General features: G+C 37.1%; 1 protein-coding gene across 2 annotated transcripts in view; it reads right to left on the bottom strand.

The window, feature by feature from the left end:
* The window catches only part of GTF2E2 (general transcription factor IIE subunit 2), a 74,633-nt gene that overhangs the window by 26,590 nt on the left and 35,338 nt on the right, over window positions 1-12,705 (bottom strand). For both annotated transcript variants that reach the window (XM_060001120.1, XM_060001119.1), the window contains 2 exons: window positions 10,238-10,420; window positions 4,609-4,702 (listed from right to left, as the gene is read on the bottom strand). In XM_060001120.1, the coding sequence (XP_059857103.1) occupies window positions 4,609-4,702; window positions 10,238-10,420 (277 nt within the window). The remainder of the gene's footprint in view (window positions 1-4,608; window positions 4,703-10,237; window positions 10,421-12,705) is intronic.

The raw sequence follows: 12,705 nt of genomic DNA, 5'->3' as shown, positions 1-12,705 counted from the left end.
GCAGGGGACACGGGTCAAGCCCTGGTCCAGGAAAATCCCACAGGCCGTGGAGCAACTAAGTCCGTGCGCCACAACTACTGAGCCTGCGCTCTAGACCCTGCAAGCCACAACTACTGAGCACGCAAGCCTAGAGCCCGTGCTCTGCAACAAGAGAAGCCACCGCAGTGAGAAGCCTGCACACCACAATGAAGAGTATCCCCCGCTCGCCACAACTAGAGAAAGCCCATGAGCAGCAACAAAGACCCAACACAGCCATAAATAAATAAATAAATAAATTTATATATATATAAAAAGATGTGCATCTGTTTTCAATAGGTTTTCTCTGGAAACACATAATTTAATCATTAACAAAAAACCTCCGTTTTTAAAATTAGTGACTTACGCAATACCGACACTTTCAACTAAAAGAACAGCATCTTACCCCTGAGGATCCTGTGGGTGGCTGTGAGCCCCAGGGTCTCTACAGCACTGTATGAACACCACAGCGACATGTTGTACCATATGTGTACCCATGTCATTCCACCCTCCGCCTGGGCTCAAGGACAGAAATCTCATTCACTTTGCTATCCCTCATATCACTGAATGTGCTGAATGAAGGAACGCAGGAAAAGAAGCTTGAAGACAACATATCGTAATATTTCTGTTTTATGAACATAAACTGTACCTTTAATATAACTCTCAACCTGGGCAATTCTGCTCCCCAGGGAATTTTTGGTAATGTCTGGATACATTTTTGGGTGTCACACTGTGGGGAAAGGTATGCTAATGGCATCTAAAGCAGCAAGGGATACTCCTAATCGTCCCAAAGTGCACTGTGACAACCCTATCAAAAAAATTATCCAGCTCCAAATATCAATACTGCCAAGACTGAAAAACCTGCATCCTCCCAACTATCTTTATTAGAAAGTATACAGATTAATGATAAATACCAATTTACAATAAACTGAGCCTAGAACCCAATTCTGTTTTATGTATATAAACAAAGTATTTCTTATACTGGTTTAATACACACTTGATTTTCTAAGAATATAAAGTGTATAATGTATATGAATACAGTATGATTAACCTTTGTAATCACAGAAAAGCTACACCTTTTGTTTTTTAGAACTTTACCAAGAATTCTTTATCACTTAAGGAAAACACCAATTATGGTATACAAGTTGCCAATGAATCACACCTTCATTAGTTCACTTGTAGCTACCACATTCAATGGTAATTCTATATAAAAATGTAAACAGCTATTTCATTTATATTCCATTTATATCTGAGTATGTATAATGTGCTTCAACAATTACAAATATCGAAATAAATTTTAAAAATATAAATCTGCACTTCTCTTTTTATGAATCCAGCATACACCCATACCAAACCCTGAGAAAGCACACAAAAAAAGAAAAAGGCAAAAATCCTTAAATACATTAGTAAAAGGAACGCAGAAATACAGGCGCCAAAGAAGGGTTATTCTAGGACTAAAAGGATGGTTCAATATTGAGAAATCTAGTAACGTATTTCACCAATAGCAGTAAAGATCTTTAAAAGATGCAAAAATAATTTATTGTTTATCTTCCCAATATTTTCCTGATTTATATGGCTGTTTCATTAACATAAAAAATACATATACATATATCCACCGTATCAGGTCTGTAAGGATATTTGCTGCAGCAATGTTAAGTGTTTAAAAATCCATGCATCAGAGACACCTATGAAACAGAATACTAAATAGCCACACAGGGGGACTTCCCCTGTGGTCCAGTGGGTAAGACTCTGCGGTCCCAATGCAGCGTGCCCAGGTTTGATCCCTGATCAGGGAACGAGATTCCCCAGGCATGCCGCAACTAAAGATCCCGCATGCTGCAACTAAGAAGTCCACATGCCACAACAAACATCCCATGTGCCGCAACTAAGACTGGCACAACCCAAATAAATAAATAAATAATAAAATAAATAATATCCTAAAAATAAATAAATAGCCACACAGCATCACTGAATACCTGTAGTATACAGAAAGTAAACTAGAGAAATAAACACTAAACTATTTACAGCACTTATTTCTAGATGTGTGGGATTTTACTAAAAAGCATATATGATTACTTTTATAATCTGAGGTGCAAAAAGTGAAAATCCTCATTTTGTCCTTATAGCCAAGTAATGAGGAGATGGGAGGAGTTTAAGCCTTGCGAAAGGCCATATAACATGGCAAATGAAATCAGGTAATACTAAGGAACAGAACTGTAGGTAAAAAATACACAAACAGGGGCTTCCCTGGTGGCGCAGTGGTTGAGAGTCCACCTGCCAATGCAGGGGACACAGGTTCGTGCCCTGGTCCGGGAAGATCCCACATGCCACGGAGCGGCTGGGCCCGATCCCACATGCCACGGAGCAGCTGGGCCCGTGAGCCATGGCCACTGAGCCTGCGCGTCCAGAGCCTGTGCTCTGCAAGGGAGAGGCCACAGCAGTGAGAGGCCCGCGTACCGCAAAAAAAATAAAAATAAACAGGAAAACACTGACCAAAGTTAAAACAACAGTATCCACAGAAAGCACACACAAGGCACACAAAAATCACAATGGCTTAGTGTAAGGAGTACTATGAGGGTTACTGCTAAATCCAAGTGTACTCCTAAAATTTCTCCAATGAAATACCATCAAGAAATCCTACAGTTTCATGCTACTCTTACAGAGCTACTGCAATCTCTCTCCTATCAAACATTTGCCTCAATTTAAACATCTACTTCCAGAACAGATATGCTACACTATGCTGCCATCTACAGAACAGACTTAATACTAAAAATTCGCACTGAGAAGGTTTACGTTGTTGAAAGTGCCAAGATAAATGAAAGAGAAACTAAAAATAGCGATGTACTATATTGGGAAGTAGAAAACAGAAATACGTGTTGGAATCAGAGAGATGATAAAGAATAAGTCATTAGACGATGTTTCAAGTTAAAAAAATAACAGTATGAGCATATTATTTAGCAAGATGGGAAAAACCACCAGAAGAATCTAAAATAAAACCAGTTAAGTTACTTGCCAGAAAAAAAAGGGACTGGAACTAGAGAAAGGAAAAGCACATCTGCTGTTTATTGTAAGATCTTCCTTACTATTTGAACATGTGATACTTGTGATAAGTTTTTTTTAATACTGTGAAAATCTTCTTCAAATGGATTAACTATGCTTAAGAATAAAGGAATCAGTTGTTTCTTTGTTTAAACTCAGAAGGACTTAAAAATCAAGTTTTTAAAAGGAAGAAATCAATTTGACAATTATAAAAGTTTACATAACACCAAAATTCCAAGTAAAAGAGACTCAGGCAATACAAACATTGCTCAGCCAAATCTTTCTTAAATGAGCACCTATCATTACAATGTACAGAAGGAGCTGACTACTATCTTGTTTACATACAGGAAGCTTACCTTATTTATTAGAAATGGCATTATAGAAGAGCCGGAATACTTTGCAAATTTCATTTAATTAACAAACATTTATCGAGAACCAACTATATATCAATACAAGATATTCTGGATGAAGATTTTCCCAAAAATACAATATTCTATTTCCTACAAAAAATCATGGTCATCTAAGTAACCTTAGGTTGACTAAACTACAGCACCACAAGCCTGATTATCTACAGCCAGATAACACATAAGAGAAAACCTTAGGGTTACTGTACAAATTACAAGTCATAATCAAGACAGGTTTGGGCTCTATAGGGACAAGATTTGTAAATGCACTTCTTATACAAAATTACTCATTCAACAGAAACTCTTTCATTTAATGTCATTAAAAAAAGTCAATATGACTACCAGGTTGACACAGCAATAGTTTCACTGTTTGCAGTCTATACTACTATCGTACTATATGTCCCTCTATATTTTTAGAATATTTTGCTGGGAGTTTGTATCACTTTTGAAATTTTATAATTAAAATGACATTCAATCCTTTTCTTGCCTTTTGATAAAACTTCAAAATTAATACAAATTTAGAGTAAAACATAATTGCTTACATGAGAATATCTACTTGTATAGAAAAGAAATTTCTTGTGACTAAACCCTTGTTTAATTACTATTTTACTGGAAAATATTGATGAAATATTTTAAACTAAAATCCAAAATGTAAGTATCACACATTTAGTACAAGACAACATATAGCTTAGCATACAACTCTAAAATTGCCAGAAAGAAAAAATTAATCTCCTTTCTTATCCAATTTCATAATCAAAAAATTCTAAGTTATTTAAGAGAATATCAGTCTCCACAAAAAGTTTATTCTTTTTCCCATCCTGAAACAAGCTTTCATATCAAGATATGAAGTAATATTTGTAAAACAACAGAAATAAATAAACTGCTGTTTGGTACAGCTGAGCTATGAGCATAAGAAATCATGAACTGCTATACTATGACTGTACCTAAAATCTTTCAAATTACACATTTCAAACTGCATTGTGAGAAACAATACATTAGACATAGAACTTATTAGCGTTGAGATGATAATGCTAAAAAAGCAGTATTATAAAATTTAAGTTATAATTGTATTATAATATTATAAATTCTGTCACCCTAAATTTGTAACATGTCTGCAAATTAAAGAAAGTATCTATACAGAAAGGCTCACCTTCATCCACAGAAAACTGACAGCTCTTATCATTGAAGAAAAGAATTTTCTTCTTATCAGGACGGTTTACAAATAGTATCTGGTCCCCTAAAGCCTTAAAGATAAAGAAAAAATTTTCAGTTAACTCCAAATTACATCACCCAAGACAAAAACATTTTTTTTTAAAAAAACAACAAAGGACTCCCACTTCCTTTAACCCTCAGTACACCATTAGGGTCCACTAGACCAAATTTTAATTCTTGAGTTTCTTTCTTGAGCAGTTCTATTTTTAAGAATTGATATTTTGAGACTTTTATTCTTAGAGATCATCCAAAGTACATAAAGAAAAAAATTGTTTTAAATAGAAAATTCAATCTATGTTGCAATTACAATTTGGGTCTACTGGACCCTTTCATTAATCTGTGAGAAAAACTGTGGAAACTCATTGTTCTTACTTTTCCTTTACCTTGAAATATTTTGTTATTCATCATTATCCATCTATCATTTCCAATTATGCTTTGAAAAGCTAGAACAGTAAGAAAATGGAAGAATGATTAAATCACCTAAAAATGTGTGTGCAACTATGAGATAAATAGCCATCCTTCAGTTTTCTTCCTGCACTGCCCAAAATACTGCATCATCTTTAAAGAAAATATAAAGACTTGAGTAGTCTTTACTATCTTTTAGCTTTCACTGAGCACAGTTGACAATTAAAAATTTTTCATTTTCTACTACTCTAGCAATGACAAGAAAATTGATACAAGATATTTCATTATTATTAATTAATGAGAACAAGAATGCAGAAAGCCTGATAGCAGTAATCTGGACTATAATGATGATGGTAAAATTCATCACAGAAATAAAGTCTCAATCTATGAGCCTTTAGATAACAATAATCTCAGCCTTAGGCATCAATGTGTGAACTACATGGACTTAACAGATATATAAAGAACATTCCATCCAAAAGCAATAGAATATACATTATTCTCAAGTACACACTTGACATTCTCCAGGATAGTTAATATGTTAAGCCACAAAATGAGCCTTAACAAATCACATCAAGCACCTTTTCTGACCACAATGGTATGTAAAACTAAAAATCAATTACAAGATGGAAAATTCACAAATATGCAGAGATTAAGCAATATGCAGAAATTAAGCAATATGCTGCTAATCACTGGGTCAAAGAAGAAATTTAAACATACCTTGAAAAAAATGAAAATGGAAATACAACATACCAAAACTTATGAGAGGTTAAAAAAAAAAGCAATTCTAAGAGAAAGTTCATAGGTATAAATGCCTACATCGAAAAACAAGAACAATATCGGATAACCTAAATTTACACCTCAAAGAACTAGAAAAAGAACAAATGAAGCGTGAAGTTAGTAGAAGGAAGGAACTAACAAAGATTAGAGTAGAAATAAAGTTAAATAGAGACTAAAAAGACAACAGAAAAGAGTAATGAAACTATGAGCGGGTTCTTTGAAAAGATAAACAAAATTGACAAACCTTTAGCTCAACTATCCAAGAAAAAAGGACAGAAAACTCAATTAAATCAGAAATGAAATGAAAGGCATTACAAATAATACCACAGAATACAAAGAATAAGAGACTACTATGAACGTACACCAACAAAATTGGACAACCTAGAGGAAATGGATGAATTTCTAGAAACATATAAGCTATCAAGACTGAATCATGAAGAAATAGGAATTCTGAACAGATCAGTTACTAATAAAGAAATTGAATAAGTAATCAAAAATCTCCCAACAAACAAAAGTCCAGGACCAGATAACTTCACTAGTGAACTCTACTGAACAAAGAAGAATATCAATCCTTCTCAAACTCGTCCAAAAAACTGAAGCAGTTCATCAAACTCATTTTTCGAGGCCAGCATTACCCTGATACCAAAACCAGATAAAGTATGCTACAAGAAAAGAAAATTACAGGCCAATATCCCTAATGAACATAGATGCAAAAAATCCTCAACCAAATAGTCAACACACCAAATTTAACAATACATTGAAAGAATCACACACCACAATCAAGTGGGATTTATTCCAGGCATGCAAGGATGGTTCAATATCTGCAAATCAATCAATGTGATACAGCACATTAACAAAATGAAAGATAAAAATCATATGATCATTTCAGTAAATGCAGAAAAAGCATTTGGCAAAACTCAACATCCACTTATGATAACTCTCCACAATGTGGATACCAAGGTAACATACCTCAACATAATAAAGGTATGAGTCTTGGTGAGGATATGGAGAAAAGGGAACCCTACTGCACTGTTGGTGTGAATGTAAACTGATGTAGGCACCTTGGAAAACAGTATGGAGGTTCCTCCAAAAATTAAAAATAAAACTACCATATGATTCAGCAATACCACTTCTGGGTATTTTTATCCAAAGAAAATGAAAACACTAACTTAAAAAGATATATGCACCACCTTGTTCAGTGCAGCATTATTTACAGTAGCCAAGACATGGAAACAACCTAAGTGCCCAATGATGTATGAATGGATAAGGAAAATGTGTTATATATAAACAATGGAATATTACGCAGCCATAAAAAAGAATGAAGTCTTGCCATTTGCGACAACATGGATGGACCTTGAGGGCATTATGCTAAGTCAAGTAGGTCAGACTGAGAAAGACAAATACTGTATGATCTCACTTATATGTGAAATCTTAAATAAATAAATAAATAAATAAATATATATATATATATATATATATATATATATATATATATATGCTCACAGATACAGAGAACAGATTGATGGTCCCAAGAGGCAGTGAGTGGGTCAAGGGGTGGGCAAATGCAAGAAAGGGGTCAAAAGGTACAAACTTCCAGTTGTAAAATAAGTCATAGAGATGCACTATACATTATGATGACTATAGTTAATAATACTGTATTGCATATTTGAAAGTTGCTGAGAGATCTTAAAAGTTCTTATCACAAAATAATTTTTTGATAACTATGTATGTGACGCATTTAACCAGACTTATTATGATCATTTTTTACAATTAAAAAGAATTTTTAATTAAAATACCCTTAGTTCATTCAATACACCATCTTAAAATTAAACCATATCACAAACACAGAGTTATTAAAATTATTCTGGAAGTTAATTTAATTATTAGAAAACCCCCAAAAAACAACTACTGAGAGATGAATAATCTGGAACAGCCACTGGTTTTTCTCATTGTCTATATGGTCAACAAAATGACAGTAAAAGTTATCTTCTATCTCCACCAAGAACTGAAGAAAAGGAAACAACACAGAAGGGATTTAACTTAATTAGGCCAAATTTCTCCCTTGAGAAATTACTTAGAACATATCTTCACATATTTAAAATGTGAGGATTTTTAAAAACTTGGGGCTTCGAACAATTTAGAAATAATACTGCTTGCAAATGACAGACTGTGTGCTTTTCATGACCCCTTTTCAGCTCTACTCCTTAAGGAAGAGAGCCATTAAAAACAGGGTAACAGGGACTTCCCTGGTTAAGAATCTACTTGCCAACGCAGGGGACACAGGTTCGATCCCTGGTCCGGGAAGATTCCACATTCTGCGGAGCAACTAAGCCCGTGTGCCACAGCTACTGAGGCTGTGTTCTAGAGCCCACAAGCCACAACTACTGAGCCCACATGCCACAACTACTAAAGCCTGCACACCTAGAGCCCATGCTCTGCAACAAGAGAAGCCACCACAATGAGAAGCCCACACACTGCAACCAAGAGTAGCCCCCACTCGCCGCAACCAGAGAAAGCCCACGTGCAGAAATGAAGACCCAACGCAGCCAAAAAAAAAAAAAAAGAAAAAGAAAAAAAGTGGAAGCCAAATGTTAAAAAAAAAAAAATAGGGTGACAATGTGACTTTACATCACAAAATTATTTAAAATAGAAAAAGCAATTATCAGTTTACGTTACTATTCTACTTTAGAATGTAATATAAAGCCTACCAAAGAGTAACAATACTAGCCTGTATCAAAATGGGAAAAAGAATAGAGCAGGAAATGTACCTAGCACTCCCAACTGTTAAGCTAGGATTCAGTAGTTCTACCTTTCAACATGCTATAAATAGTGCACAATTTATCAACTTTGGTCACATATTATTTGCAACATTTGTGCAGGTTAAGTTTAGACACTTAAGTGAAAATCTTAAAAACAGTTCTTCATCTGGTAATGGCCAAGTAGCTCCTAAGGGATCAGCCCACCGGAAGAAAACTACTATACTAATCTCTGGACAAGACATTTTAAAAAGAATAGAGCTAAAAGAACAAAACAGATGTGTCGTATGCCATCCACCACAGAGAATACAAAGTTTGAAGTTTGACTCTAGTCAAGACAAATGCCCACTTAAAAACAAAATAAACAAACAAAAACACTCCTTGGAGGAATATAACAGAATCCTGAGCCATATAATTCAGTGTTCAAGACTCAACAGAAATTAGGTATGTGAAGAAAGAAAACATGACCCGTACTCAAGAGACGAAGTCTCAGAGCAGACCATCCCCAAGATGACCCAGCTCTTGAAATTAGGAGAATTTTAAAGCAGCTACAAGAAATTACACGCAGGATGTAATGTAAAATATGCTTGTAATGAATGGAAAAAAAACAAAATCTCAGAAAAGAAACAGAAACCTAAGAAAGAATGAAAAGAAAAGTCTAGATGGAACTTCCCTGGTGGTCCAGTGGTTAAGACTCCACGCTCAATCCCTGGTCAGGGAACTAGATCCCACATGCCACAAATAAGACCCTGGTGCAGCCAAATAAATATTAAAAAAAAAAAAAACCAAAAAAAACAAAAAACCTCTCTTGAGGGGATTGTTAAAAAAAAAGAAAGGTCTAGAACTGAAAATACAATCTATAAAGAATTAACCAATTGGGCTTTATAACAAATTGGAGGTAAAAAAAGTCAGTACAATTAACAACAGATCAATACAACAACAAAGTCCAAAAGCACGCGTGCGTGCGCGCACACACACACACACACACAGTCTAAGGGACTTGTGGGACAATACCAAAAAAGCTAACGTGTGTAACTGAATTACCAAGAAGTAGAGAAAGAAGCATGTTTTCTCCACAGGTAGCAAAAAGAATGAACCTGCTTACAGGTTAACATCAATCGCTAGCAATGTTGAATAACAGAGACTCGCAGCCTTCCCAAGAGAGTTGAAAATTTAAACAGGAAATGTAGACTCTATCACTTTTACTAATAGCCCCTTTAGGAATTTGAAACAACCAAATTATAAATGTTCTTGTGTTTTAATGCCTCTGATTCCCTCAGGTTAGCTATATGCACAAGCGTTGTTGAAGGAGTTCTTAAATACAAACATAACAACTTATAAGAAAAAGACTGTCTTTGAGGAAATCTTTCCAGAAATATTTTGAAGAATCAATCATACACAACAACACAAAAGAGAGCTGTCAAAAGTTCCACAAAAATGGTTATGCTCTGTCCTGCTCTACAGCACAAAACACAAATTTCAAATCTCTAACTGGCTCGTAACAACCCCAAGTATATATGATGGAGGAGGTTTTAAAAATAACTTTTTTTTAAGTCATGATATTTTTTAAAACCAAAAGATATTATTAATTCAAATTATATTAAGGCATAGAAAGAAAAGAGAGGTTACCTTGACAGCTTTCTGGGAATTGGGCAGTCCTTCCTCAATGTCTTCTAAAAGAATTCCTCCTAAGCCTCGCTGGTCATGCTTATCTAAAAGCCGAAGTAGGGCCTTCTTATCTTTCAAGTTGTACTTGGGCTTGAAGGCATACTTTCCATCTATTACTTCAATTTTGGGATTATTGACTAATGCCTGTAACAGTGACACAATTTGGACATATTAACAAAAGGAAATACCATATATACATTATTTAATTCTACCAATTATTAAAAAAAACACAATACTCGTATTACAGTGGCAAACTAAAAGTATCCTGTGGATATCAAAAGATCTAAAACACCGGACATCCAGGATCCAAAACAACAGGTAGAAACCAGCATGGTGCTCATTTTTTATAAAAGAAACTGTTTATTATTTATATAGATTCTTTGGATGAGAAAGAAACAACTTTATTACAACTGCTTTGAAGAACGCTGTACCCATATTCTTTCGGAAGACAAAAGAGGTAAGGATCAATAAAACACATATTAACATCACTAGACAAAGTGAAATGGGTACTGCCTACCCCACCCTCAAAGTATAGTTTATCACATATTGGGATTATAATGTGAGAAACATTACAGTGGGATGAAAATACCAATATTCAGTCTTCTCCACATGGTATCAAATGGCACTAGCAGCTGTGGAAGGAACTGAAAAGGACCAGACTAGTGCGCATAAGAAATTTACCTATAACATTGTCAGCTGAGATTGAAACTGAGTAGGAATGCAGAAATTACTGAATATAATTATGTTTCTAGTCAGTCCTGTTGTATAGCTAGTATCAGAAGGAAAGCCCTTCAAGAAAGAGCAACCCTATTAATTTTCTTCTACAGCTGCCAGCCTGATCCTGAAAGGATAAAAAGAAGAAACAGAAAGAAGGAAGGAAGGAGAATAGAATAGTAATTAAAATAAACTTTACCTAATGTGGGTAGTCCATGAAATTTCAAGATTAGGTAAAGCATCAAAATTTAAATGTGGACCTACGTAGATATACTGACTTAGATGTTGTCTTACTGCTTGTCTGGGAGACGCTTTGTTTAAGACAATTTGTGGAAAGTATTTTAAGAGAAAAATTGTTGTTAAGGAGAATAGTGCCTTCTAACTACATAGCATATACTTAGGTTTTCTAGTAGTAAGTGAAAGGAGAAGGAGCTAGGAAAAATAAGTTTGAAATTCGCTGAAGGAGACTGAACTTGGATAAGCTGGGAAGTTTTCGAGCCTTTGTCGATATAGGAAAAAAAGACTTTGATTTAGAAATTCCTACGTCAAAAATTACCCTAATAATGCTGTTTCTGTGTGTCATATCTGATGTCATATCTCTGTGGAACCATATTGGTGGATATACTCTTGTTGAAAAGTTGAAACAATAATTTTGAGAGGACATTCAACATAGGACAATACAAGGCTTTAGGGAAGAAGGCGGAAGAGTAAGACGCGGAGATCACCTTCCTCCCCACAGATACACCAGAAATACATCTACACGTGGAACAACTCCTACAGAACACCTACTGAAGGCTGGCAGAAGACCTCAGACCTCCCAAAAGGCAAGAAACTCCCCACATACCTGGGTAGGGCAAAAGAAAAAAGAATAAACAGAGACAAAAGAATAGGGACGGCACCTGCACCAGTGGGAGGGAGCTGTGAAGGAGGAAAAGTGTCCACACACTAGGAAGCCCCTTCGCGGGCGGCGACTGCGGGAGGCGGAGGGGGGAGCTTCGAAGCCGCGGAGGAGTGCACAGCAACGGGTGCGGAGGGCAAAGCGGGGAGATTCCCGCGCAGAGGATCGGTGCCGACCGGCACTCACCAGCCCGAGAGGCTTGTCTGCTCACCCGCCGGGGCGGGCGGGGCTGCGAGCTGAGGCTCTGAGGCTCGGGTTTCGGTTTCGGAGGGAGCGCAGGCAGAGGACTGGGGTTGGCGGCTTGAACATAGCCTGAAGGGGTTAGTGCACCACAGCTAGCCGGGAGGGAGTCCGGGGAAAAGTCTGCACCTGCCGAAGAGGCAGGAGACTTTTCCTTCCCTCTTTGTTTCCTGGGGCGTGAGGAGAGGGGTTTAAGAACGCTGCTTAAAGGAACTCCAGAGACGGGCGCGAGCCGCGGCTAAAAGCGCGAACCCCAGAGACGGGCGCGAGCCGCGGCTGAAAGCGCGGACCCCAGAGACGGGCGCGAGCCGCGGCTGAAAGCGCGGACCCCAGAGACCGGCGCAAGCCACGGCTAAAAGCGCGGGCCCCAGAGGCGGGCGGGGGATGTTAAGGCTGCTGCTGCCGCCACCAAGGGGCCTGTGTGCGAGCACAGGTCACTCTCCACACCCCTCTTCCGCGGAGCCTGTGCAGCCCGCCACTGCCAGGTTCCCGGGATCCAGGGACAACTTCCCCGGGAGAACGCACAGCGCGCCTCAGGCTGGTGCAAAGTCACGCCGGCCTTTGCCACCGCAGGCCC

The sequence above is a fragment of the Delphinus delphis genome, chromosome 21 (genome assembly GCF_949987515.2).
Source record: "Delphinus delphis chromosome 21, mDelDel1.2, whole genome shotgun sequence".
NCBI lineage: Eukaryota > Metazoa > Chordata > Mammalia > Artiodactyla > Delphinidae > Delphinus > Delphinus delphis.
The sequence above is the reverse complement of the archived record's forward strand: the minus strand, read 5'-3'. Positions and strand labels throughout refer to the sequence as shown.